Source organism: Oncorhynchus mykiss, chromosome 2 (genome assembly GCF_013265735.2).
Source record: "Oncorhynchus mykiss isolate Arlee chromosome 2, USDA_OmykA_1.1, whole genome shotgun sequence".
Taxonomy (NCBI): Eukaryota; Metazoa; Chordata; class Actinopteri; order Salmoniformes; family Salmonidae; genus Oncorhynchus; species Oncorhynchus mykiss.
In genome coordinates this window covers 18075711-18102574 of record NC_048566.1, presented here as the reverse complement: position 1 = coordinate 18102574, position 26864 = coordinate 18075711, and the positions used below count along the sequence as shown (strand labels likewise).

The 26864-nt window shown below is 42.4% G+C and overlaps 4 protein-coding genes across 5 annotated transcripts; 2 read left to right on the top strand and 2 right to left on the bottom strand.

The window, feature by feature from the left end:
• Positions 1-256: 256 nt before the first annotated feature.
• LOC118944060 (meiotic recombination protein REC8 homolog) lies at positions 257-3204 on the top strand. The gene is made up of 8 exons (XM_036961696.1): positions 257-396; positions 1271-1339; positions 1544-1686; positions 2241-2316; positions 2446-2566; positions 2737-2794; positions 2955-3022; positions 3109-3204. Exons 1-8 carry the CDS (start codon positions 341-343, stop codon positions 3202-3204), a joined length of 687 nt encoding a protein of 228 aa, XP_036817591.1. The 5' UTR covers positions 257-340.
• A 163-nt stretch (positions 3205-3367) lies between these two features.
• LOC118936999 (meiotic recombination protein REC8 homolog) lies at positions 3368-6951 on the top strand. Its single transcript, XM_036934600.1, has 9 exons — positions 3368-3439; positions 3523-3850; positions 3987-4053; positions 4144-4331; positions 4557-4605; positions 4739-4820; positions 4943-5044; positions 6011-6117; positions 6194-6951. The coding sequence occupies exons 2-9, from the start codon at positions 3590-3592 to the stop codon at positions 6295-6297; spliced, it is 960 nt and encodes a 319-aa protein (XP_036790495.1). The 5' UTR covers positions 3368-3439; positions 3523-3589; the 3' UTR covers positions 6298-6951.
• Positions 6952-8431: 1480 nt separating this feature from the next.
• Positions 8432-12267, bottom strand: LOC110536448 (ribonuclease inhibitor-like). The gene is made up of 4 exons (XM_021622219.2): positions 11882-12267; positions 10822-10989; positions 10445-10615; positions 8432-10005 (listed from the first exon to the last, which is right to left on the bottom strand). Exons 1-4 carry the CDS (start codon positions 11971-11973, stop codon positions 9996-9998), a joined length of 441 nt encoding a protein of 146 aa, XP_021477894.1. The 5' UTR covers positions 11974-12267; the 3' UTR covers positions 8432-9995.
• Positions 12268-15636: 3369 nt separating this feature from the next.
• trim108 (tripartite motif containing 108) lies at positions 15637-25604 on the bottom strand. 2 transcript variants are annotated; one of them, XM_036940106.1, is made up of 6 exons: positions 24937-25604; positions 20576-20671; positions 19854-20087; positions 19660-19724; positions 17305-17414; positions 15637-17109 (listed from the first exon to the last, which is right to left on the bottom strand). In XM_036940106.1, exons 1-6 carry the CDS (start codon positions 25372-25374, stop codon positions 16541-16543), a joined length of 1512 nt encoding a protein of 503 aa, XP_036796001.1. In that variant the 5' UTR covers positions 25375-25604; the 3' UTR covers positions 15637-16540. The 2 variants fall into 2 exon arrangements, with proteins under 2 accessions (XP_036796001.1, XP_036795992.1); XM_036940097.1 differs by having other exon boundaries at positions 17305-17420; positions 24937-25601.
• Between the last annotated feature and the right edge of the window lie 1260 nt (positions 25605-26864).

Genomic DNA, 26864 nt, shown 5'->3' with positions numbered 1-26864 from the left:
GTCTGTAAAAGGGCGAATTCGTTTTGCATGGCCCGGTGCACTTGGTAATGGGATATTTCTCTTTAGGACCAATGGAATGATCTAAAATATGCGAAATCCGCCAACCCAGGGTACCAGGCCATGCAAAACGAACAAATGTATTTCTGTCAGTTCTTTGCTGCGGTTCTCATTGGCAGCTGTGATAGTGTATATGCATCCGATACATTATTTCCCTAAATCCACTTGGTCAGATCAGTCAGTACAAATAAATGCTATTTCAGACATAGGCCTAACGGTTTGCATTCAATATTTCAATTAAAAGTTAGATTTATTTAGCTCGTTAATTTGTAAGGAACCAGTCATGTTTTTCTCCCCAAGCGTTTTGAATCGTCACACAGGGTGCTTCTCCACAATATGGTGAGTAGGCCAGTTGCTATAAGATTGCGGTTGATATTTGATATTTCGGCTAGAACCGTTTCATTTGGATGAAGGGACAATTTTAATGACGTATGGGGATAATAGATCATTCGATTCTCATTATGTTTTTGTAACTTTTTCATAATCCTACACGAGCTCCACGGCATAGCCTATTTAGCCTATTACCTGCTTATCATGTCTACCTAGCCTAGTGTATGATCAATTGCTAAATCAGCCTAGACTACTCCATGAAAGATGAATGTAGTAGGCCTATCTTGCAATGAATAAGACACAATTATAACTCTATTATAATAATGTAACACTATTATAATATTAGTTAGGCCTATCCTATTTATCTAAAATCATGTTCTGATATTTCTAATTTAGTTAAATCTAGCTGCTAGTGTCTGGGGTCATGTAAAGGAGAACAGGTGCAACAACCAGACATAACAATGATAGACCAGGTAAACACATAGGAAACATAAATAAACATTTGTGTTCTTCTCATTGTCAACAGATACACATCAATGAATGCCGCTCTAGAATTAAACTGAGACGCATGAAATGAAAAACGTTTAAACGTCTCGGTAATTATTAGAGAAGAAGGGAGAGATCTTCAGTCGGAAAGCTTGAAAGAGAAGTTTGATTTCCACGCCAGCCTCGTAGTCCGCTAGCCCTCGCTCTGCAACTTTTGTCCAGTCAGAGCCCTTCAGAGGTTTCCGGTCGACATTACTGTCCAATCACACCGCTTCCAGTGTTTTTTCCATATCAGCGCAGTGAAACAGAGTAGAATCAAGGCAGGCCAGCTATCTGATTGCTGATATCCATTTGTCTGTAATGATGGGAATGTCCATCTGTTGTGTGGTGATTTTAGGTTGGCTGCCACCAAAGGGATAAAGATCCCACAAAAAGATTTCCTGAAAGTCAATGTCCAACGAACATGGTAAGAGAGGGTTTGCCTTTGCCTGTTAGTCATTGAAAAACTTTTGCTTTCGTGTAAAGCTATCATTAGTGTTCTACAATTGAAAACATATATAAATATAGGGCACGGTTACATTTTGTTTTTAATCATTCCTTTCTGAGCCCTGTGCTATAGCAGTCTACACTGATGCCATCATGCCATTTCCCATTTGTTGTGCATCTACAGTAATGACATCATGGACTATGTGCTGGTGCGAATCCCGCCCCCTCTGCCGGGATTGCCCCGCCCCCGTTTTTCCCTCTACCTCTCCTCCCAGCTCCAATATGGTGTCATCATCGTCTACCACCGCCAGTGTGGGATGCTCCTGGGTAAGAGAGAGGGGAAAGGGGAAGGAGAGGGGGAGTGAGTAGGAAAAGAGAAGGTTGGAGAGAGGGATTATGCATGTAGGGGAGAATAGAAGGTGTGGAAAAGACAGTAGTGTGACAGTAGAGTTATGACCTCTGACCTGTAGTGTGACACGAGAGTTATGACCTCTGACCTGTAGGGTGACAGGAGAGTTATGACCTCTGACCTGTAGGGTGACAGGAGAGTTATGACCTCTGACCTGTAGTGTGACAGAAGAATTATGACCTCGGACCTGTAGTGTGACACGAGAGTTATGACCACTGACCTGTAGTGTGACAGGAGAGTTATGACCTCTGACCTGTAGTGTGACAGAATAATTATGACCTCGGACCTGTAGTGTGACACGAGAGTTAAGACCTCTGACCTGTAGTGTGACAGGAGAGTTATGACCTCTGACCTGTAGAGTGACAGGAGAGTTATGACCTCTGACCTGTAGGGTAACAGGAGAGTTATGACCCCGGACCTGTAGGGTAACAGGAGAGTTATGACCTCTGACCTGTAGTGTGTGTGTTTCCAGAGGAGATCCAGCACATTCTGGACAGACTAGCCAAGACCAGAACCGCCCAGATGATCGATGTGGATGAGTCTGATAGGTGGGTACAACAAAGCCAGTTTCTCAAGTCTCATGTTCTTCCTGGTGGAGAGAGAGGCGTCTGGCGAGTGCACTGACACAAATGGCTGCCATGAATTAGGATCTCTCTCTCTCGCTCTCTCTCACGCAGACACACTCTTTCTCTCCCTGACGTGTTGTCTCTCCTGGAGGAAAGTGAGTGGGCAGCGAACCCCTTCTTTGGAGAAATAGATTCTGGGTGCACCATGCCCAGCCCTAACACACTAATACAGGTACATCGGACAGTGTCTCAAATGACTGTGTGTGTGTGTGTGTGTGTGTGTGTGTGTGTGTGTGTGTGTGTGTGTGTGTGTGTGTGTGTGTGTGTGTGTGTGTGTGTGTGTGTGTGTGTGTGACACATCTTGTCTTTCTCTAATCTCTTGTTCCTCTTCTTGTCTGTCAGCTGGGTGGAGAGTTTAGGAGAGAATCCACTCCTGAGCGCCCCCTGCTTCTGAGTCCAGGTACTCCCCCTCAGGACGGTGAGAGAGGAGGGTGGGGGAGGAGGGGGGAGTTTACTACATTAAGGGGAGTGGAGAAAAGGAAGAGTGGTCATGAGTTAAATGGTAATCCATTGTGTTTCCTTTATTGTTGTTTATGGTCTTATCCCTCGTTCATTCCCAGGTATCACAGCGTCTCCAGACTCCATCACTCTGATAGAGACTGAACCCGTCACCATCCCCTCAGCAGAGGTATGCCTGTCAGTCAGAACAGCTGTCAAGCAAACTCACTTTCCAATCAAACCATCTCTCTCTATTCCTAACTCTCTCGCTGGCAGTTTGAAGGTGCGGAGCTCGCTGAGGTCACACATCAAAACATGGGGATGATTGACTTGCTAATGGACCAATTAGATCACTTCCCAGAGGGTGAGTGACAGGTAAATTATCCTATATATGTGTATCCCTATACACAGGGCAGAGTTAAAAATGAGTATGTGTTTCAGGAGAGATGGAGGCAGAGCGAGAGAGGGGCCCAGAGAGAGAAGAGAGGGAGAGAGAAGGAGAATCTGTGGGAGAAGGGGACTTGGAGAGAGAGGGAGAAAGTGAACAAGAAGTAGAAAGAGCAGAAGCGATAGAGAGGGGGAGAGATGTCATTGGATCCCTTATTGGGTAGGTTAATATAAACTGACACTGACACACACACTCACTCACACACACACAGTAACTTTGGTTCCCGCTGTCTCCTCTGTCAGACTGCCGTATACCACCCTATCCAGCGAGGACCCCACTGTGCTGCCTGGCGAGGAGACAGAGCTGCCCATGGAGATGCCTGCCGCACTCGCAGAGGAGAGGACACCAGTGTCTGTCCCTCTGCCCCCTTCCACACCCGGTGAACCAGAGGAGCGAGGGATGGCTAGAGAGAGAGGGAGATGGAGAGATAGCCCCACCCTACAGGATGTTACTCCCCCAGTGAAGCAACCTCGTAGGAGGCAGCTGCTCTTCATCGACCAGGAAACACAGATATCCCAGGAGGCACTGCAGCAACAGATAGACAACACTCTCATACAGACCAGGCCCCTGGTACACACACACACCCCCACACACACACACACATTTGAACTATACACTCAAAACTGTAATAATTAACAAAGTATTCATAAACAAGTCAATCAATTAGTGAAAGTGTGAGAGTAAGTAAGATGTGTGTGCGTTCCAGGTTGTAATCAGTGGTCCCTCTAAGAGAACAGTGTCTCCAGTTGATCTCCTTGGTAACCCATGCACCAGTGAGTATCAACACTCATACTCTCTCTTTCTCACTGTTTAACAGCCTTCAATCAACACTGAGATAATGTTAGGTCTCCATTCCTCCTCAGCCCTCCCTCCAGAGCTACTGTTGCAATGGAAACGGGTGGCGATTGTCACAGCGCTCACTGGCTCCGCCCTGCTGGTAGGGAGGACAGAGACAGACTCGGAGTCAGAGAGAGAGAGGGATAAAGAGAGAGTGATGAAGGCAAAGGAGGAGGGAGACAGAGAGCAGGAGGGAGAGCTCAGCTCAAAAGAGGTGAGGCGGGATCAAACTGTTTTTCAGGTGACTACACGTGTGCACCTAATAACTGGACAATGATGATATTGACAATTATCCCTGTGTGTGTGTGTGTGTGTGTGTGTGTGTGTGTGTGTGTGTGTGTGTGTGTGTGTGTGTGTGTGTGTGTGTGTGTGTGTGTGTGTGTGTGTGTGTGTGTGTGTGTGTGTGTGTGTGTGTGTGTGTGTGTGTGTGTGTGTGTAGGTACCTAGAGAGTTGGCAGAGTCTGGCCTGTCCCAGCATGATGTTTCCAGTAAGATATTACAATACTGTAGTATCATTCCATAGATCATTCATATAAGGCTAAGGGACGTGTGCTTGGTCATCTCGCCGACAGTACACCCTCTACATCTCACGATAGATGTTAACTCTGTGTGTTCCTCCAGCTCGGTCTCCGCTGTCCCTGGAGGTCTCTGATAGAGACATGTCCCGGGAGACCTCCCCCCTGGACACACCCGAGAGCAGAGGGTGAGAAAAGAGGGAGGAGAAGAGGGGAGGAAGAGAGTTGTGTATTGTGTGCAACTGGTAGTTACATACAGTTGACACCTGATAATGTCATATTGTGTTGTGTTCAGGTCTCCTGTCCCCAGGTCTGTGTCCAAACTGAAGGACATTCCAGAGGAGGGCGAGGGACCGCTGGAGAGAGAGGCAGAGGACATACCTATGGCTGACTTATCAGCAGAGCTACAAGAGTAATAATCTAGCTATTATATCATCAAATTATAGTTATTTTATATTTTGTCTTCTGTTTTATTTCTTCTTCTGTTTTATTTCTTCTTCTGTTTTATTTCTTCTTCTGTTTTTATTTCTTCTTCTGTTTTTATTTCTTCTTCTGTTTTATTTCTTCTTCTGTTTTTATTTCTTCTTCTGTTTTTATTTCTTCTTCTGTTTTTATTTCTTCTTCTGTTTTTATTTCTTCTTCTGTTTTTATTTCTTCTTCTGTTTTATTTCTTCTTCTGTTTTATTTCTTCTTCTGTTTTTATTTCTTCTTCTGTTTTTATTTCTTCTTCTGTTTTATTTCTTCTTCGGTTTTTATTTCTTCTTCTGTTTTTATTTCTTCTTCTGTTTTATTTCTTCTTCGGTTTTTATTTCTTCTTCTGTTTTTATTTCTTCTTCTGTTTTTATTTCTTCTTCTGTTTTATTTCTTCTTCTGTTTTATTTCTTCTTCTGTTTTTATTTCTTCTTCTGTTTTTATTTCTTCTTCTGTTTTATTTCTTCTTCGGTTTTTATTTCTTCTTCTGTTTTTATTTCTTCTTCTGTTTTATTTCTTCTTCGGTTTTTATTTCTTCTTCTGTTTTTATTTCTTCTTCTGTTTTTATTTCTTCTTCTGTTTTATTTCTTCTTCTGTTTTATTTCTTCTTCTGTTTTTATTTCTTCTTCTGTTTTATTTCTTCTTCTGTTTTATTTCTTCTTCTGTTTTTATTTCTTCTTCTGTTTTTATTTCTTCTTCTGTTTTTATTTCTTCTTCTGTTTTATTTCTTCTTCGGTTTTTATTTCTTCTTCTGTTTTTATTTCTTCTTCTGTTTTATTTCTTCTTCTGTTTTTATTTCTTCTTCTGTTTTTATTTCTTCTGTTTTATTTCTTCTGTTTTATTTCTTCTTCTGTTTTATTTCTTCTTCTAAAAAACTCACTCCGCCTCTTTCTGTGTGTTTCTCTAGCGCAGTGACAGAGCCTCTTGAGGATCATGAAGGGGTGCTGTTCCACTCTCTGCTGCCCCCACTGGCCCAACGCAGTAGTGTCACTCACTCATTCTGGACCCTACTGGGTAAGGGTAAGACAATGCAGATGTGTGTGTGTGTTTGTGTGTATAACAGTCAGGTGTGTGTTTGTGTTCTCTACAGAGATGGTAACTGCCAGGAGACTCTGTGTGCAGCAGGATGAACCTTATGGTGACATCATAATTTCACCTGGACCCAACTATGAGGAGGGGAATGAGAGTGTGTAACACACACACACACACACACACACACACACACACACACACACACACACACACACACACACACACACACACACACACACACACACACACACACGAGTTTATTCAAAGATGACTTTCAAATAGATCTCACAAACAGATAGTTTGAGTCGGGTAACTAGAAGAGACGACAGTTGACCTGTTCCTCTTTGCTAATCGTATTTTAGGTGCTTCATTTGTGTGTGTTATTTAGCAGACACTCTTATCCAGAGCAGCTTACAGTATTAAGTGTACACATGTCTTGTGTTTTTGATCTTGCCCCCAGTGGGAGTCCAACCCACAACCATGGTGTTGCGAATGCCATCCTCTACCAACTGAGCCACACAGAACATTTTGTAAAGCTTAAAGTTTTTAAAGTTTTAAAGCAGGTTTTGCTTTGTTGTTTTTTTATATCAGTAGTCTCTTATTATATTCTGTGACTAAAGACTGAATTTTATATTCAATATCACATTTCTCTTTTAAGCATTTTAAATGACTTTTCCACCATTTCTATTTCCACAGTATTTTAGTCTATTCTTAGCGTGTGCTGACATATAAAGGACTCAGTGTGTTTGTGTTTCAGTGGTGTTTTTTTTAGACTTGTAACAGGTGTTTGTTTCTGTGAATAAACAAGTCAAACTATTTCTCTGTGCTGTGTTTGTGTCTGACAGACCCAAGTCAAAATCTAAAGGGAGTTAAAAGTAGAATTATATGTTCAATGAAATGTACTCATGATTAACCACAATTGGAAGAAAAACATTCCATTGAATGAATAATAGCTCATACAGACTATAGCACATGAGTTTTCACAAATAATCTCTTGTACTGTACACTGAGATAGCCTACCAGTAGTTGGACATTAACTCTACACATTTCATGCACTTTAAACGTTGGTACAATGCTGGATTAAAAAGGACACGGGACACCACAGTGTTAGCTTCGGGAAGTTATTTAGTAAGATAAAACCAGATACAGTGTACAGAACATCACTGGTACTGCACTACGCCACGCTACACCTCCTTTTAGTGATAGAGAGGAAGAGACAACACACTTTAGAAATATGGTACAAATCTTAATAAATATATTTAGTGTTAGCTTTATCAATGTCTTTAGTAAGATAAGTACTGTAGTACAGCATGCTACCAACACCATAAAACCTGTACTTATCTATTGTGTACATCTGTGTAAATCACTCATAATTAATGGCTATAAAATCAAGGCGTGCTACAATCAAATATAATACTTTTATAGATGATTTACACTGTTATAAATGTATGGATTACAACACTTCCCCACAGATTCAGGGGACATAGTCCTCAGAGTAACGTAATGAATACAATAATGAAGAATGTAAAACTGTTCTATAGCATTCTGTTCAGGCTCTGACAGGACTGGTACGTTTCCCAGCCTGAGGATGCTCTCCTGGGCTGTAGCAGGGGATCTCTGACAAACTGGAGGGGGTATCAGCATATTGAGGACAGAGGGAGCTCTTCTCTGTGGCAGTGGAGAGAAGATAAGGATGGACAGAGTGATTATATAGCTGTTAGATTCTGCATGCACACTTTTGAGTTGAGAGTTAAGAGAGGAAACTGAACTGTGATATATTGGATAACAATGTTGGATAACTTTTTTTGGAGCTGTGAGAAAAGCCACCTTTCTTATACCTGCCATATGATGCATCACTAGTATCACATTATTTTGGAATATAATCAGATGAATTGAGGAGATGACATGAATTGATGTTGCAACGTTTTTAAAACATTTAAAATGTTCACAGATCCCTTGAGGACTATGGTGTTTTGCCAGGTTACAGGACACTAGTATGGAGTCCACAGAAACCCAACCCCCTGGGTAGAGGGACTTAGTGGATCTGTTTTTAAAGTCCACAGGTGGGTAAATATACCAGAGGACACTCCTAAACCACACCATTGCCTCGTTTTTTTTTTTATCACGTTCCAGTCCCCCCCTCCCCAGTGACAGTTGCGCCCCTGGTGATTCCTATAATTTCTGTCCCATGCCACTCTACCTCCCAATAACAAAAACCAATATGAAAAACCTGAGGACTACACAAAATCTTTAGCCTGCGTTGAAATCTGTCTGGGTGAACAGGATTAGGGTTGAATGGCTGGAGCCCGGTTACCGAGATTTACTGCCCCAAAACCACTCCCCTTTCCCGGGATAAATAACTGTGAGAAACCAGTAAATTATAATAAATCATTTATATGAACAGCATCGCGTGAAATGGAACTGTTAAATGATATGCAATGTCTAAATCGGTCTTCTCTACGGCGTCTGTATGATGAATCAACACTCAAGGTGGGGACAGACATCCTATCTCAGTATGGAGCGCTGTTCACAATGCATTTCGAACTATCATTTCATCATGTCAACGTGTTTTCTTGTGACAGGTAGGCGTACAGTTGTTGCAGCATAGCCTATGCTACAGTAATATAAAGAGCGAATGCCCGTCCATCTGGCTTTCGGGGGTCACCTTGTTTTTTAATTTGAAAGATTATACTTTTTTTCAATTGCAGCTGTAGTTTTAAAACATCCTATCACTCAAACACCATTGCATTGTATCAGTGCACGCGCGAGCACTCTCTCGCAGTCTTGTTCTCTCTATCAACTCCATTCAAATTGCATCCAAAATAGATCATCTTGTTCTAGATTGATATATAGCCCTATATATAGATGTCCTAGCCTACCTCTTTCAGGTAATACATTCAATGCAGTAATAGCCTTATATTTAGCTAATTAATAATGGGTTGTGCATAGTAAGAGTCTAATTTACAGTACGCACACACCTGTGCTCCGCTGACCTCTCCTTAAAAAACGTTCCGTAGCTCTTCCAATCCCATGCAGGAAAAACTAGACTAAAATACATTGCTGGGCATTATATGTTTATGATTGCTAAATACAACAGCCAATAGAACTCACGGGTAGTTTGAAAGAAGAGCAAATGGGCGCGATAGCTGTAGGCTATATCAGTTATTTATTCGGAATCATGACCATTCAATCTTCGTGAAGAGAAGTGAAAGCATTATGTTTCTAATTCTAGTCCAATATTATTAATGGATGTCATTAGAATGATGAAGATAAGGACAACGAAAAGTATTTAATTGAACTGTTGAAAGCGATGAAGGAATGAAGCAACAATAGAGAAAGAGGAAGTAGGCTAATAACATTAGGGGAATATTATGAAAGGTATATATGCGTCAGCCTACTAGGTATACAAATAGGCCCTATTATATTTCAAAATTTAAATCAAATTCTTTAGCCTATACTTGTAACTTTGTAGGCCGCATGTGCTCCGCATGTTCTCTTCTGCTTTATCGTGGTTTGAACAATGTGCGTAATTCCAGCCCATATAATACAGTATAATACAGTACAGTAATACAGTTCACACTAGTTTCATTTATTTACCAAAGAGAGCATATAGCTAGCTACATCTATGGGCTTTTATGTTTGTCTGTCATGCGTACTGTGCAGTAGCCTATATCATACATATATTGGATAACAGCAACTCTAATCTGGATATGGTTGCTCCTCTGTCTAGACAAAACCTGTGACCAGCATTGAAATCTGTCTGGGTGATCAGGATACGGTTTCTCCTCTGTCTCCCGTCTCCGTTATGTTCCCCTCAGACGGAGAGGCGTCTGTGAGCTGTGTTTGGGTCCAGTGTCAGCTCATAGGCATCTGATGGGGGAGACAGATTGACGAATTACATTACAAATAATTATATGTTTTTAGTGTAGTTTTGACAAATATGTTTGATTGATCTTGATCATGAGATCCAATTGACTATTTATTAATGAAATAACTGACAAGGGAGTTCACAAAATACCTCCTTCTAAATGTGATCTCTTAACTCACTGTGTGTGTGTTTTTGTGATGGTCAGGTCTATACAACAAACATGATTACACACCTACATTTCTTCAGGACAGATTTTAACCAGTGCTCTGCATTAGAGATTCACAGTGACACAAACAGCATGTGTTTGAAGTTCAGTGTGGAAAATACACACCTTAACAGGAGGGCTATACTGTTCTAGAACTGTCAGGAGCAATCAATGATTTGTACACGTACCTTATTTAACTAAAATACCAATTTTACATCCACACATTGTATTTCTACCTGAGTTTTACATTACAGTCTGGATGCTCCAGTGCAGCAGAGAGAATCTTCACTCCTGAGTCTCCTATGTGACTGTAGTCCAGATTTAGCTCTCTCAGGTGTGAGGGGTTTGAACTCGGAACCAAGGTCAAGGAAGCACAGCCTTCCTCTGTGATCCCATATAATAACAAACTACAGGAAGAGAACATTCAATGAAGGATTTGGACTCACCTAGTGGCATAGTTGCACACCATGTCAAATATGATCACCGGTATTCAGTTGACAAATGATTTCACAAAGTTATTAAGACATTATGACAATTAATTCACATGCAAACATACAATGTGTATTAAAAATGTCTTATGTCACCTAATACTTTACACTCCAATTGTACACACATAAGAACTTCCAGTTTACAGTGTGGACTCCTCAGTCCACCAGAGAGCAGCTTCACTCCTGAATCCTGCAGATCATTATCATTCAGGTTCAGCGTTCTCAGTTGAGAGGAGCTGAGAGAAGAGGCCAGTGCTTCACAGCATTTTTCTGTCAGGTTGTAACCCATCAGTCTGAATAAGAAATGAAGACAAAAACATGGCTTTAATTTGAGTTTTTACAGTATCAAACCATTAGGGCATGAGTGGTGCAGTGGTTTAAGGCACTGCATCTCAGTGCAAGAGGCGTCACTACAGTCCCTGATTCAAATCCAGACTGAATCACATCCGGCTGTGATTGGGAGTCCCATAGGGTGGTGCACAATTGGTCCGGGTTGGCTGGGGTAGGCCGTCATTGTAAATAAAATTAGCTACACAAGCTTCTGATTACAAATAATATGCCATTACAGTAACATAGAGTCTACCTAGGTGTGTCAGTGTCACAAACTACAGTAATTGTATCTCTGTTTTGATCTCCAAGAAAATGAATGACAAAAATAATGCTGAAGACTTAAAACTGATAGGTGGAAAGAAATCAACCATGGAGTAACGAAACTGGTAAAAAACTTTACTTCAACAGATCATTCAAATCAAAATCACATTTTATTGGTCACATACACATTTTTAGCAGATGTTAATGCGAGTGTAGGGAAATGCTTGTGCTTCTAGTTCCGACAATGCAGTAATATCCAACGAGTAATCTAACCTAACAATTCCACAACATCTACCTTATACACAGAAGTGTAAAGGAATGAATAAGAATATGTACATATAAATATATGGGTGAGCGATGGCCGAACGGCATAGGCAAGATGCAGTAGATGGTATAGAGTACAGTATATACATATTAGATGAGTAATGTAGGGTATGTAAACATTATATAAAGTGGCATTGTTTGAAGTGACTAGTGATACATTCGAAACTAGTATGGAGATATGAAATAAGACATTATAACAACGTGAGATTGCTTCTCTTACAGTACATAAATATTTTTTTATAAATACATTTGAGGTTTCACAGTACTTACAGCACTACTCTGGAGGTTTTGACCACTGGCAGCAGCCTCAGCAGACCCTCCTCCGAACCAGAGTATTTTCTCAGGTCGAAAATATCCAGCATCTCTTCTGGGGTCAGCAACACAAAGATCAGAGCTGACCACTCTGGAGGTGAACGTTTGGCCTTAGAGAGAATTCCCGATCCCAGGTGCCTTTGGATCTCCTCCACTAAAGAATGGTCATCCAGCTCATTCAGACAGTGGAACAGGCTGATGCACTTCTCTGGAGAGGGATTCTCCTTGATGTATTCTACTGTTTCCTTATGGCTCTGTGAGCTGCTTCTTGTCTGTGTTGGTAGACCTCTTAACAGAGTCTGATTGGACTCCAGAGAGAGGCTGAGAAGGAAGCTGAGGAAGAGGTCCAGGTGTCAATTCTCACTCTTCAGAGCCTTATATACTGCACTCTTATGGAGGATGGTTGTAGAGAATTCATTAGACGTCAGAGGGTCATTGGGTGTGGTTTCCTGTTCTGCCATCACATTTACATTGTTGAACATGAGAAAGACATACAGGGCAGTCAGACACTCCTGGATGCTCAGAGGCACAAAGCAGTACACCTTTCTCTGGTACAGCCCACACTCCTCTCTGAAGACCTGTGCACACATTCTGAAGTACACTGACACTTCTCCAACATCGATGCCCTACTCTCTCAGGTCTTCCTCTTAGAAGATCAGGTTGCCCTTTTCCAGCTGTTGAAAGGCTAGCTTCCCCAATCCCAGAATTATCTTTTGATTTAATGGGGGTTCCATCTCTTGTTCTACAGCATACTTCAGATTCATCTGTGTGGTCTGAAACATCAGGAAGTGTGTGCACATTTGAGTCAGCGTTTTGGGCATCTTCCCACTCTCTGCTTCAACTAACAGATTCTTCAGAACAGAGGATGAAATCCAACAGCATACTGTAATGTGGCACATGATATTCTTGATGATATTCTTCAAATATTCTTGATGACTTCATGTGTGTGAGGATTCTTCTGGCCTGGTTTGGATCAGTCATTCTCTTGATGAAGTACTCATCCTTCCGTGAGTCACTGAACCCTCGCATCTCTTTCACCTGGTCAACACACTCTAGAGGAATGCGATTGGCTGGTGCAGGTCGGGAGGTAAACCAGATGCGAGCATAGGGAAGCAGATTTCCCTGGATGAGGTTTGTAAGACAGCATATCCACTGTGGTTGGCTTTGTGACATCACACCAGGTCTTGCTCTCAAAATCTAGAGGAAGACGGCATTCACCCAAACCATCAAAGACAAACACAATATTGTACTTCTTGAGGTCTGAGATTCCAGATTTTTGATCTCAATAAAAAAAAAGTGATGAAGTTCCATCTAACTCTTTTCCTCCATCAAATTCAGCTCCTGAAAAGGGAGTGAAAAGACGAGCTGGACATCCTGGTTTGCCTTTTCTTCCACCCAGGCGAGAATAAACTTCTGCACAGACACTGTTTTTCCAATGCCAGTGGTTCCCTTTGTTAGCACAGTTCGGATATCCTTGTCTTGTCCAGGTAAGGGTTTGAAGATGTCATGACATTCAAATGACATCTTGTGTGTCTGGTCTCTTGCATGCTCTCTCAATCTGTCTCACCTCATGTTCATTGTTGACCTTGCCACTTCCACCCTCTGTGTAGAGCTCGGTATAGATCTTATGGAGAAATGTTGGGTTCCTTCAAACAAATACTCAGACCGCTTCTTCAGATGAGATTTTAGGTTATGTTGGCACAAAGCAAGCTCGCCATAGGGACCTATCAATGCATAAGGATTTCATATTAAAATGTTAACATCATGTAGGAAGTGTGGCCTAATCTACTTGTTAGCATATGAACAAGTTAAAGTGACTCCCTTATAAATATGTGAATCACGCTGTCATTCTTTTTCCATGGAGACAAACTTTAATAGTCAATTGGAAGTATTTCCACACCCTGGTTAGCAGTTGTGGAGAAGAATCTGGGGCAAATATATGCTATGAAAACTTTGGGGAAGCAGCTTCAAGGGTGGAAACATTTCTAGACCATTCAAATGAACTGGAAATCTCTGATGACATCCAACAATTCTTTGCAAACTGCAGAATACACAGATGAAGCTTCCTACAACTCTTGATTTCTAATATGCTGGTATTTCTCAGTGAATGAGAGAGTTTTGGAATTCTCTCAACTCTGTGTCGGCATAAAAATCTATATTAAAATAGATAGCTCTTACTTTTTTCCAGTGTGTCTTGCAAACTCTTTCTGGTTCATTACTCTTCAAGACATGAATTGTGATCTTCAGAGCCCCTTTGCTGGCATTGCTCTCCTGCTCTTCAGCATCCATCCCTTCCTCATCCTCCCACTGACCCTGGGTAATCTGGACACAGAATTATTCTATACTTCATCAGATGAGACTTTAGATATGAGAGGGACTTGTCTTCAAACAACTAAGGATAACACATATTATTTATTGAAATTCAACAACAATTCAAAATGCTCTCCTCTTATTTGATTTCCTTAAATAGAGAAAAGCTAGAGTCCAAAACTTCTCATCTGAGATGAGTCAAATATAATAGATACACTATTTATAAAATACACACCACAAAAGTTTCCTGTTTACACTCTGTATCATATTATTCATTAGATTAGACTAAAGAGGGCATCTATACTTCTAAAGTTCCTCTCACAAAGTCATACAGTAAAGCTTGTCCAAAATACCTTAATACAACCTGAGCCCCTCACCTCTGTTCAGTAGGAAAGACTCCCTCACTGAAATAACAATGGAATTATTATTGACTGGTCACTCTTCATGTACACACAGCTGGGAACAGGTGAGTCTGCTCTCTCCTGCTGGTCCCTATTAAAGTAATTACAGCTTACTTAATAACATTCTGTATTTGTATCCATGCTTTTTTGCAATGACGACTATCATTCTCCGTGTTATAAGGTGAACATACGGCATACACTTCACACTTTTATATTGTGCCATTTACCTCACTTATCATTGCCATTCCATACTGAGATTAAACAAGGGAAATGGGACATTAAAAGGTCTACTGTGATATTTACAGCAATTCTTGATCATTTAACTTAATTAAATATATCCACTGATTCTAGAAGAACATAATTTTTTAACACTTCATGAGTTTAGTTCAACTGTTTAGACTGTGTTGTTACAGCATTCAACAATGCATTTAATGTTTTAAAAAAAGAATGGAAACCGAAACCGAAAACTGTGATTACTTTGGAATCATTGAACCAAAACTGAGTAGCCAGTTTGAGTGAAAGCTCTGTCCGAATTAACATTTAAGTCACTCTCTAGTCTAGCATTCAAACCACTCTCTGTGATTGAACCAGGCGCTAACTACAAAAGGCCTGCTTTTCCCCACTGAACATGCGGCTCGGGTAAGTGTCAAGACAAACAGGTGCTTGTTGTGGTGGTTCCCTCGTGCTGCAGGTGCTCTTTTTGATCAGCAGGTGGTGCAGGGGATTTGCGGGTATTGCTGCTCAGCTCCTCGTGGTCTGGCTAGCAGAATGCTTGGTGAGCTCGGCATCGCTCTAGGTTTGGTGGTCCTCAGTTTTTATTCTCTTAGCTTTTTTCTTAGCATAGCCATTAACTAGCTGTAATTATTAAGCACTACCAAAACTTAACAAAGCTGGTTACTAGCTAGCATAGAATCTGTAGCTAGCTGTCTGTAAAAGTGACTGTTTTCCCTCTGTGAGAAACAAACCCGGTCAAAAACAAGGTAATGAAGGCAGTGCCAAGTCAGAATATATTGTTTTATTTTAACGTAATATTACGTTATTACATCCCCCCTTCCGCCCCCTCCTTAGATTGTGAGATTGTGCACTACTGGCAGGCCTGGAAGCTCTACATTGGCAAAACCGGGCATGGTAATTAATAATTATTTGGGGTTGCTTATATTTATCTTGTTACACACAAGTGTTTATTGAAAATGTGTTTTTTGAAAATCCCAACACCCCCTGAGACACCCGCAGGGAGTGGGGTCACGGCCAGAGTCGCCATTGTACAGCACCCCTAGAGCAATTAGAGTTAAGTAAAGTTACCTTGCTCAAGGGCACAGCAACAGATTTATATATTTATTTTTATGGGGAAACAAAACTTGGGGGACACAAATTCTATCTGGAGTGGCCATGCCCGACTTTGCCAACCCATAGCGCCGGCGCTGTTTTACACAAAGCATAACCCTGCCGTCACCAACAAACACATGGTAAGATTACTACAAAAGGACACCACAAAGCAGTTATTAACAGAATATGCCCCTAACGTCAACAATAAAACATTTTTAAAAAGATTTTAGAAAAGGATGAACTCAAAATTGATAATTTGATAATTCTAGCTGGTAAATAGTTTCTGAAATACTCAACATAATCAAGAAAGGTAGTGGACACCAGGGCCAGGTCCCCAGGTAGCCAAATTTGGCATGTGGCTTCTATCCAAATTACAACTTTCTAATTTATTTTTTGGTTTAGAACATGCCAAATAACTATACTACATAACTACCAACTGGTCTACCCCTGAAGATATCATGGAAAATAAGTACTATTTTATACATCCTTTTCTGGTTACTTAAAAGACGTGAACAAAACCTGACCATGACTTCAGAAAATATATCATAATGACGTCATTGCAACCAGTTTGCCTGCTGGGTCAGTACCAACAGACAGTCAGTGGGTTATTGTTGCGGCCCTGCATGTACGGCCCGGGGCAGAGGCATAAGGAACACGGGGAGATGAAGCTGCACCATGAGGAGTGGAGGAGAACCATGCTGTCTGCATCATAGAAGGACACCCTCTCCCTGTCACAGTCTAGGTACAGCCCCACCTTACGAGGCCTGGCCTGGGCCTCAGCTTGAGTACCTGGGTCACCTGCAGCTGCCATCAGGGGCGTCTCCACACCATCATGGCTGAACACCAGGCCCTTCTCAGGCTTCAGGTGCAACATTATCTCCCTCTCCGGAGAAAGGACAGACTCTTTGCCGGAATCTTCCTTCACCTTTAGCCCCACCCCCCAGTCCAGCTTCCCCCCCACCTCCACTTCCCAGTAGTGCTGCCCTGTTTGGACGGTTTCTGTGGAGACGACAGTGGTGGTGGCGGCGTAGTCATGGTAGTAATTGAAGCCGAAGCCGCCCTTCCGGTCTGCGTGCCTGACACTGGCCCCACCCTCTGAAACCTTTAAATAGGAATCATCACTGCTGCTAAGGGTGAGGCGCACTGGAACTGAGGGGAAGAGTTCATCAGACAGAGAGAGAGATGGAGTTAGAGACACACACTTTTCCCTGTTCTCTTCCTCACCTGGTTTCCCCAGTCAGTCCTCACTCTCACCTGGTTTCCTCAGTCAGTCCTCATTCTCACCTGGTTTCCTCAGTCAGTCCTCATTCTCACCTGGTTTCCTCAGTCAGTCCTCATTCTCACCTGGTTTGATGACCTTTAGCATCTCCTTCCACATGCAGAAGGGCAGGTGAGTCTCGTAGAGGCCGAGATTGAGAGAGTCAGGGGTCACAAACAGACCTCTAACCCTTGACCTGTAACTGAGACAGACAGGGTTGAAACTACCACAAAAAGTTTACCATTTTGGAGTTAGACTGTCTGGAACAAACATTTCCTATCAAAAAAATACTTCATCGTAGGGACACTGCTGGCCATATTGGTCTAAAAGACACAACAGGACCTATACATACAGTACCAGTCTGGATACACCTACTCATTCCATGGTTTTCCTTTATTTTTACTATTTTCTACATTATAGAATAATAGTGTAGACATGAACACGAGAAAATAACACATATGGAATCATGTAGTAACCAAAAATGTATTAAACAAAACAAAACAAATCCAAATATATTTTATATTTGAGATTCTTCAAAGTAGCCACCCTTTGCCTTGATGACAGCTTTCACACTCTTGGCATTCTCTCAACCAGCTTCATGAGATAGTCACCTGGAATGCATTTTAATTAACAGGTGTGCCTTGTTAAAAGTTAATCTGTGGAATTTCTTTCCTTCTTAATGTGTTTGTGCCAATCAGTGGCAAGGAAGGGGTGGTATACAAAACATAGCCCTATTTGGTAAAAGACCAAGTCCATATTATGGCAAGAACAGCTCAAATAAGCAAAGAGAAATGACAGTCCATTATTACTTAAAGACATGAAGGTCAGTCAATGCAGAAACTTTCAGGAACTTGCAAAGATTCTTCAAGTGCAGTCGCAAAAACCATCAAGTGCTATGATGAAACTGGCTCTCATGAGGACCGCCACAAGGGCTATAAGGGCTATTTGACCGGGAAGGTGAGTGATGGTGCTGCATCAGATGACCTGGCCTACACAATCACTCAACCACAACCCAATTGAGATGGTTTGGGATGAGTTGGACTGCAGAGGGAAGGAAAAGCAGCCAACAAGGGCTCAGCATATGTGGGATCTCCTTGGAAAAGCATTCCTCATCAAGCTGGTTGAGATAATGCCAAGAGTGTGCAAAGCTGTTATCAAGGCAAAGGGTGGCTAATTTGAAGAATCTAAAATATATTTTGATTTGTTAGGGATAGGGATAGGAGTCCCGCTAGCGATTTCAGATGAAGCTGGAGGGCGCGCAATTCAAATAAATAATCATAAATATTATGGATTTTAAACATTTATGTACATATAAGTGTTTTATATCGGCTGAAAGCTTAGATTGGTTTTAATCTATCTGCACTGTCCGATTTACAGTAGCTATTACAGCAAAAACATGCCATGCGATTGTTTGAGGACGGCGCCCCACATCAAAATATTTTTCCACCGGCACAGGTTTCATACGTTCACAAATAAAGATTAAATATTCACTTACTAAGCCTCCCGGGTGGCGCAGTGGTGGTACAGAGTCTCTGCTGTTCCACCAGAGACTCTGGGTTCGAACCCAGGCCAGGACGACTGATCCGTGTAAAGGAAAGAATGAATAGGGCCATGTATCGTGAGATTTTGAGTGAAAACCTCCTTCCATCAGCAAGGGCATTGAAGATGAAACGTGGCTGGGTCTTTCAGCATGACAATGATCCCAAACACACCGCCCGGGCAACGAAGGAGTGGCTTCGTAAGAAGCATTTCAAGGTCCTGGAGTGGCCTAGCCAGTCTCCAGATCTCAACCCCATAGAAAATCTTTGGAGGGAGTTGAAAGTCCGTGTTGCCCAGCAACAGCCCCAAAACATCACTGCTCTAGAGGAGATCTGCATGGAGGAATGGGCCAAAATACCAGCAACAGTGTGTGAAAACCTTGTGAAGACTTACAGAAAACGTTTGACCTCTGTCATTGCCAACAAAGGGTATATAAACAAAAGTATTGAGATAAACATTTGTTATTGACCACCATAATTTGCAAATAAATTCATTAAAAATCCTACAATGTGATTTTCTGGATTTTTTCTCTCATTTTGTCTGTCATAGTTTAAGTGTACCTATGATGAAAATTACAGGCCTCTCTCATCTTTTTAAGTGGGAGAACTTGCACAATTGGTGGCTGACTAAATACTTTTTTGCCCCACTGTATATGCCTATCCTGCCTTAAGGGCCTGAGCTATAGGCAGTTTAGTTTGGGCACGTCATTCAGACAGGAAGTGGAGAAAGAGGGGCCTAGCCCTAATTAACACTTTTTGGGTTATCATTATTATTCTATAATGTAGAAAATAGTAAAAATAAAGAAAAACCCTTGAATGAGTAGGTGTGTCCAAACTTTTGACTGGTACTGTATATTTGCTCATGTCATTGTATTCACATGTGTATATTTAATGTTTTTGCACTTAGGTTTGGCTGTGTCCTTCATCTTCATCCCCTCAATAACAGGAAGGCCTCTTTCACTCCACCACTGTGAACACACATACACACACACACACACACACACACACACACACACACACACACGCATTAAATCACTAATTATGAAAGGCAGACCACAAGACAACCAGTAACTAGACTCTTGTGAGACTCCTCTCACCTCTAGAAAGTAGTCAGACTCAGGTATCGCCAGAGCGGACTGCAAAGTTACTTCCATCTCCCTCCCAATCATCAGCCTGTTCTCTATTACACAATCATTCTTCAGCATGGCCGCCACAGTTTTCTTCTCTTCCCTCTCCTGCTCCTCCTTCAACTCCTCCTCCCTCCTCCTCAGGAACTGGTGCAGCTCCTCGAAACAGGAGGAGATGTGAGCCGACAGGCTTTTAGATTTCTCCTGTGATGGGATGGAAATGTTTGACTGTATGACACACCACTTTCTTCAAGCTTTACTAAAGTCACATTCACAGATTAGTAAATTATTCAATAGAATAACACATACAATACAACTTTATTGTCCATTAGTTACAGCCAACAGAAATGTGTCTTCTGCTCCATTCTCAACCCCCCCCCCCCCCCCCCCCCCCCCAAGACAACACACATCACACATACAGTTGAGACGAGCACAGGGTCAAGCTGCAGTGCAACACCACTGGATGGAGAGTATGTTGTGGCGTTAAGGGCCTTGCCGAAAGGCACAACGGTAAGGGGATGTCTTGAGGATGTGAACCCAGCAGCCCTCCAGTTGCCAGATCAATTCAGTTAGTTTTGGGCAAGATTAAATCTATTAGCGTGGTTGGGGTGATAATTTACATGTTCTATGCAGTGTTGCGTGTTTTCTGTAGTATGTGTAGGTGTGAGTGAGAGAGAAAGAGATTCCCTCACCTTGGTCTTGATGATCTCAGAGGCCTGCTGTTGGTTCAGTCCTTCCATTTCACGGTTCTCTTTCACCAGGAACCCCAGAGCTCCCCTCAGAACGTTCTAACAACACAGAGACCAGGATTCAATCAAATATCAAATACCCCCCTACCAAGCAAGCAATTTAAAAAAATAAAAAATGTCATGTAATCTACTCATTTTGCCATGGGGCAGAGATACATTTTTGCCGTTTTAAAGCTAATTTCCTGCAATTCTACTCATTTTACAGTGACTTATGCTATGTTAATGATATCTGAGTGAGAGTGACTAACAAAATCAATGGAGGCACCCTGAGGTCAGGACCCCTGGGCACGTGCCCTGCATGCCTGGTCGGTATTCTGCCGACTAACTTACCCTCATTAACCGGTCAACGAACGGTAAGAAAATGTCCAACCAGTAAAATGACGTGACCAACAGAAAATACTATCAGAGATATGTATATAATGACGAGATGCTTATGTTTCTGCCCTAACAATGGGAGTCGTCCCAAGGCAGGAAGGCAGGCGACAAGATTAGTCCCAAAATAAGCCCATGGGACTTATTTTGGCAAGAGTGAATCTCTCGCTTCGCCTATTCCTCTCTGATACTGTGCATGTGTAACAGTTTAGCTTCTGTCCATCTCCTAGCCCCTACCTGGGCTCGAACCAGGGACCCTCTGCACACATCGACCACAGCCACCCTCGAAGCATCGTTACCCATCGCGACACAAAAGCCGCGGCCTTTGCAAAGCAAGGGGAACAACTACTTCAAGGTCTCAGAGCGAGTGACGTCACAGATTGAAACGCTATTAGCGCACACCCTGCGAACTAGCTAGCCATTTCATATCGGTTACACATGCATACAAGGGTCGGACATTTTTCATTAAGAGCTTAATGGAAACATCGTTTTACAGTCAAAAGGCTATAGCCCGGCCTCCCGAGTGGCGCAGTGGTCTAACATGCTGACCAGACCGGACACGTAAACTGCTTGAGCGTTACAAAATAAATGCACACATACTGTACATGTCATTCAATCATTGCACCCACGCTGCTTGCGCGCATCAGCGAGTGTCTGCATGGCCAGGAGCTAAAATAAAACTTGGTTCTATTTGTGATGCTCAACACGCTGCAAGTCCTGCCTCTCTCATCTTCTCATTGGTTTTTAGGAGAATATACCCACATGGGTGATTGAAAGATGAACTGAGGTCCACACTCCAGTCAGTTGTTGTAATGTACCTTACATTTGGTTGCCAACCGCCATATCAATACCAAATAAGAAGAAGAAGTCTGAAGGAAGGAGGAGAGATGACTAGAAAATCATTTGGTTTACCTTTTTATCTGTGGATTAATTGTCGGAGTAGAGGACCTTGTGCATTTCAGGTAAAATAACAACCCAATGTTTATATCACAGAACAAATGAGCTAGCAACAGGAAGCTAGCTAGCTATATTGCCATAAATGTTAATTGCTTTTTGACCTGTCCCAAAATTAATATAATTGGTTCAGAGTTTGTTTTGATATTTCAACCTGCGTGTCCTGATAGCGTCTGGTGTGGGGGGACAAAATCCACATGTGCGATGGTGCACGCAGACGCACACGTGCGTGCGGTCTGGTCAGAATGTTAGGCACTGCATCGCAGTGTTGCGGCATCACTACAGCCTTGGGTTCGATCCCAGGCTGTGTCACAACCGGCCGTGACCTGGTGTCCAATAGGGCGGTGCACAATTGGCCCAGCGTTGTCCGGGTTAGGGGAGGGTTTAGCCAGGGGGGCTTTCCTTGGCTCATCGCGCTCTAGCAACTCCTTGTGGCGGGCCGGGCGCCTGCAAGCTGCCAGCAGTTGTCAGTTGAACAGTGTTTCCTCTGACACATTGGTGAAGCTGGCTTCCGGGTTAAGCAAGTGGATGTTAAGAAGAGCTGCTTGGCGGGTCATGTTTCAGAGGACGCATGATTCGATCTTCGCCTCTCCCGAGCCCGTTGGGGAGTTGCAGCGATGAGACAAGATCGTAATTGGATTGCAATTGGATTTCATGAAATTGGGGAGAAATGGGGGGGAAATAATGAAAAAAAAGTCTATAGCCTATTATTGAACATGCAATTCCTGTAATGAAGCAGCTAGTTAAACGTCATTTTTAAACATTTGACAAAATGAAATTAGCGGAAAACACAGTTCTAAACAGTGCATCTAATGTGAGCAGTTCAATATGTGAGTGAGATGAAAATCTCCATTAGAAACTTAGAAAGAGGGGGAATCTAATAGCAACTGCTAGGATGGGTTGCTAATATGACTAGGATTGTGCCTTTGGCTTCTGGACAACAAAATAAAGATGATAAAAAAAACAATAGAACAGGAGAGAAATGCTGGTTAGTGGCATCAAGAAGTCTTTATAAAATAATTGCCTCCACGTTTCTATGGATGGATTTTCGCAAAAACAACTTTGAAGCAAGACATGCCTCATTATTTACTAAAACGTTTAGGTTTCAAACTATTTTTTGGCTTCCCGAGTGGCGCAGTGGTTTAAGGCTGTGCCACTAGAGATTCTTGGTTCAAGTCCAAGCTCTGTTGCAGCTAGCCCAGCGTCGTCCAGGTTAAGGGAGGGTTTGGTCAGTAGGGATGTCCTTGTCCCATCGTGCACTAGCAACTCCTGTGGCGGGCCGGGCGCAATGCACGCTGACACGGTTGCCAGGTGTACAGGGTTTCCTCTGACACATTGGTGCGGCTGGCTTCTGGGTTAAGCAGGCATTGTGTCAAGAAGCGGCTTGGCTGGGTTGTGTTTTGGAGGACGCACTGCCCTTGATCTTCGCCTCTCCTGAGTCTGTACGGGAGTTGCAGCAATGGGACAAGACTGTAACTACCAATTAGGGAGAAGAAGGGATAAAAAAGTTTAAAACAATTATACTGGCTCAAGCTCACATTGCAAAGTAGTGGATGAAGCGCTGATTGTCAACGGTAGGCAGACTATAGCCTACGCATCCAAATGGTGAATGGCGCGCTTTACGAGTTCAGATTGAGAATTATAAATAGCTACTTTTTAATCGTCGCCACAAGTTTCTAACACACGATTACATATAGAATTGTTATTTTTTGGGCTTACAGAAGCAGGTTTCACTCCAGTAGCCTACAGGCTTTTTGAGACGCTACTCTCATGCTGTCTGACAGGTGGTAGGCTATTCCGCTCCTCAAACTAGGCTGTCTATATGTGTGATAAATAAAATGCATGACGACTAACGAAAATACAAATGAGCCAATTGAATTCCACAAAATTATGCAAATGAACCTATAGACCGATAAGCGTGACTGGTCAAATGTATTTTCGGCAGCTTTAACGGTTAACCATTAACATCCATAGTTGGGAGTACCCCTAGCGGCTGGGGGCCCTAAGTGACTGCTTATGTTGCTTATGCCTGTTTATTTATCACACATACAGAGAGCCTGGTTTGAGGAGCGGAATAGTCTACAATGCACCACCTTTGACATCTAAAGATAATTTTCGCTTGAGGCGACATCGGTAGCGTTTGTGATCTCTGTGAACATCTGGGAAATTGACTTTAAAAGATGCATTGTCGGTATGCAATCCCTTGTCTACAACTCACATTTGATTGAATGCTCTCGAACAGATACATACCACAACACTCCTTGTGACTGAGAGAATGCATGGCATGTAGCCTACTTTGGCATGGGTTTAACAGTGTTTACAGATTTAAAGATTATATTTATGACAGAGAGAGTGTGACGCTCGTCGTTGGAATGAGGTGAGGACCAAAGCGCAGCGTGGTAAGTGTTCATCATATATTTATTAAACCGAGGACACTAAACAAAATAACAAAGGAGAAACTAAACAGTTCTGAAAGGTGACAAACACATAACAGAAAAGAATCACCCACGAAACACAGGTGGGAAAAGGCTACCTAAGTATGATTCTCAATCAGAGACAACTAACAACACCTGCCTCTGATTGAGAACCATACCAGGCCAAACGCAAAACACAACATAGAAAAAGGAACATAGACAACCCACCCAACTCATGCCCTGACCATACTAAAACAAAGACATAACAAAATAACTAAGGTCAGAACGTGACAGAGAGAGAGAGCAAGATTGAAAGAGAGAGATTAAGAAAGAGATTAAGAGAGAAATTAAGAGAGAGATTAAGAGAGAGAGAGATTTAGCAAGTTTTGTCAAGTTACTTACTGTTGTATAAAACACAGATTGAGGAAATTAAATATAGACTTGGAAACCTACAGGCAAGAAAAGTTCTATAATAAACATCTCTTACCATTTAAGATGTTCACACAGCAGTATAAGTACAATTATGAGGTTTAAAAACAACTGTGCTGCCATAGACCTACACACCTTACTGATCTTTGCTGCCTCTTTCACAGGTGTGAACGTGTGTCCCCGGTGCTTTTCTCCATCTCTGCAGATCACACACACCAACCTCTGGTCTGTCTCACAGAACAACTTGAACTTCTCGTCATGCTCTGGACACACCAGCTCTGAGGCTACAGTGCGTCCCTGCGGTGCCTCTGGTCCCCTCGCTGCGATGCCACTCACCTCCTCCTCTCGGGCCACATCTGCCATATTGGTCAAGACACGGTGAGCCCGGAGATCCTTCTGGCTGAAAGGGCCGCGGCACTCTGGGCAGCGGCTCTGGCTCTTCGCTGAGCTCCGCAACAGGTGAGCGCTGATGCAGGGGCGGCAGAAGGTGTGGTCGCACGGTAGACTCACCGGGTCGGTGAAAAGGCACAAACAGACTGGGCACTGGAGCTGCTCGGACAGGACTGATGTCATATCTGTATTAAAGTTCTGGTACACCTTTACTATTATTTAAATGTTTTTCTGTCTTTGAAAAGTTCACTGTCTTGATCCTCGGTGCTCAACAGGTGAAGAAAGACATTTAAGTTTCACTGTCAATTCCCTTTGTTCAGAGTTCATACGTCCACAACACATTCTCTCGCACCTGTAAAACTAGCTGGACTGGAAATGTTCATGTTGGGGCCACCTGTTTAGGCCTAACTAGTCTTATATAAGAGGAACCACAGAGAAACCTGTTGCCACTGCCAGGTTATTGGTTCATTCCTAGGCTACCTATCAACTTTTTAAAGCAACACAATAACGTAGTGTCCTTCCAGGCTATCCTCCTGGACAAGCTTATCCCATTGAGGCCCAAGATAAAGCCAGTCAGCATACTACACCAATCCATCCACTTACTAAAAAGGCTAAAGTAGGGTAGATCAGCATTAGACAGATAAGCAATCTTTAAAGTGGAAAGGAGTGATCTTGAACAGGTTTGACTCTCCCATGGTTTTAAACACCCCAAACACCCCAAACTTTGGAGGACAACTAATCTTTTACCTGTGTTCTGTTACATCACACAGTCTTTTGATATGAACTCAAAATGTTCCACCAAGGACACCTGTTAAATTCCCAATGTATTGGTTCAACAACACCAGCGCATTCAGAAATTACTCAACCCACTTTACTTTTTCCACATTAAGTACTATAATTTGATAGTTTCCTAACAGCAAGTGTTTTACTTACTTTACAATACATGTTAGAATCACCTTTGTCAACCATTACAGCTGTGAGTGTTTCTGGGTAAATCTCTAAGAGCTTTCTAGACCTGGATTGTACAGGATTTGCCCATTGTTCTTTTCAAAACTCTTCAAGCTCTGTCAAATTGGTTGTTGATCATTGCTAGACAACCATTTTCAGGTCTTGCCATACTGTAGATTTTCTAGAAGATTTAGGACAAAACTGTAACTCGGCCACTCAAGAACATTTACTGTCTTCTTGGTAAGCAACTCCAGTGTATATTTGTCCTTGTATTTTAGTGAAAGGTGAATTAATCTCCCTTTGCCTGGTGGAAAACACACTGAACCAGGTTTTCCTACAGAATTTTGCCTGTGCTTAGCTCTATTCTGTATCTTTCGTATGCTGAAAAACACCCCAGTCCTAAATTACTGTATTACAAGCATACAAGCATGATGCAGCCACCACTATGCTTGAAAATATGTAGGGTGGTACTTAATGTGTTGCATTGGATTTGCCCCAAACATAACACTTTGTATTCAGGACAAAAAACACACCATTGTCGTGCCATTCATCTGCTGCCATTACCTCATGTTTCAGCATGTTAATGCACAGTCCCATATTGGAAGAATTTGTGCACAATTCCTGGCATCTGACAATGGCCCAGTTCTTCCATGGCCTGCATACTCACCAGAGATGTCACCCATTGAGCATGTTTGGGATGCTCTGGATCGACAGCGTGTTTCATT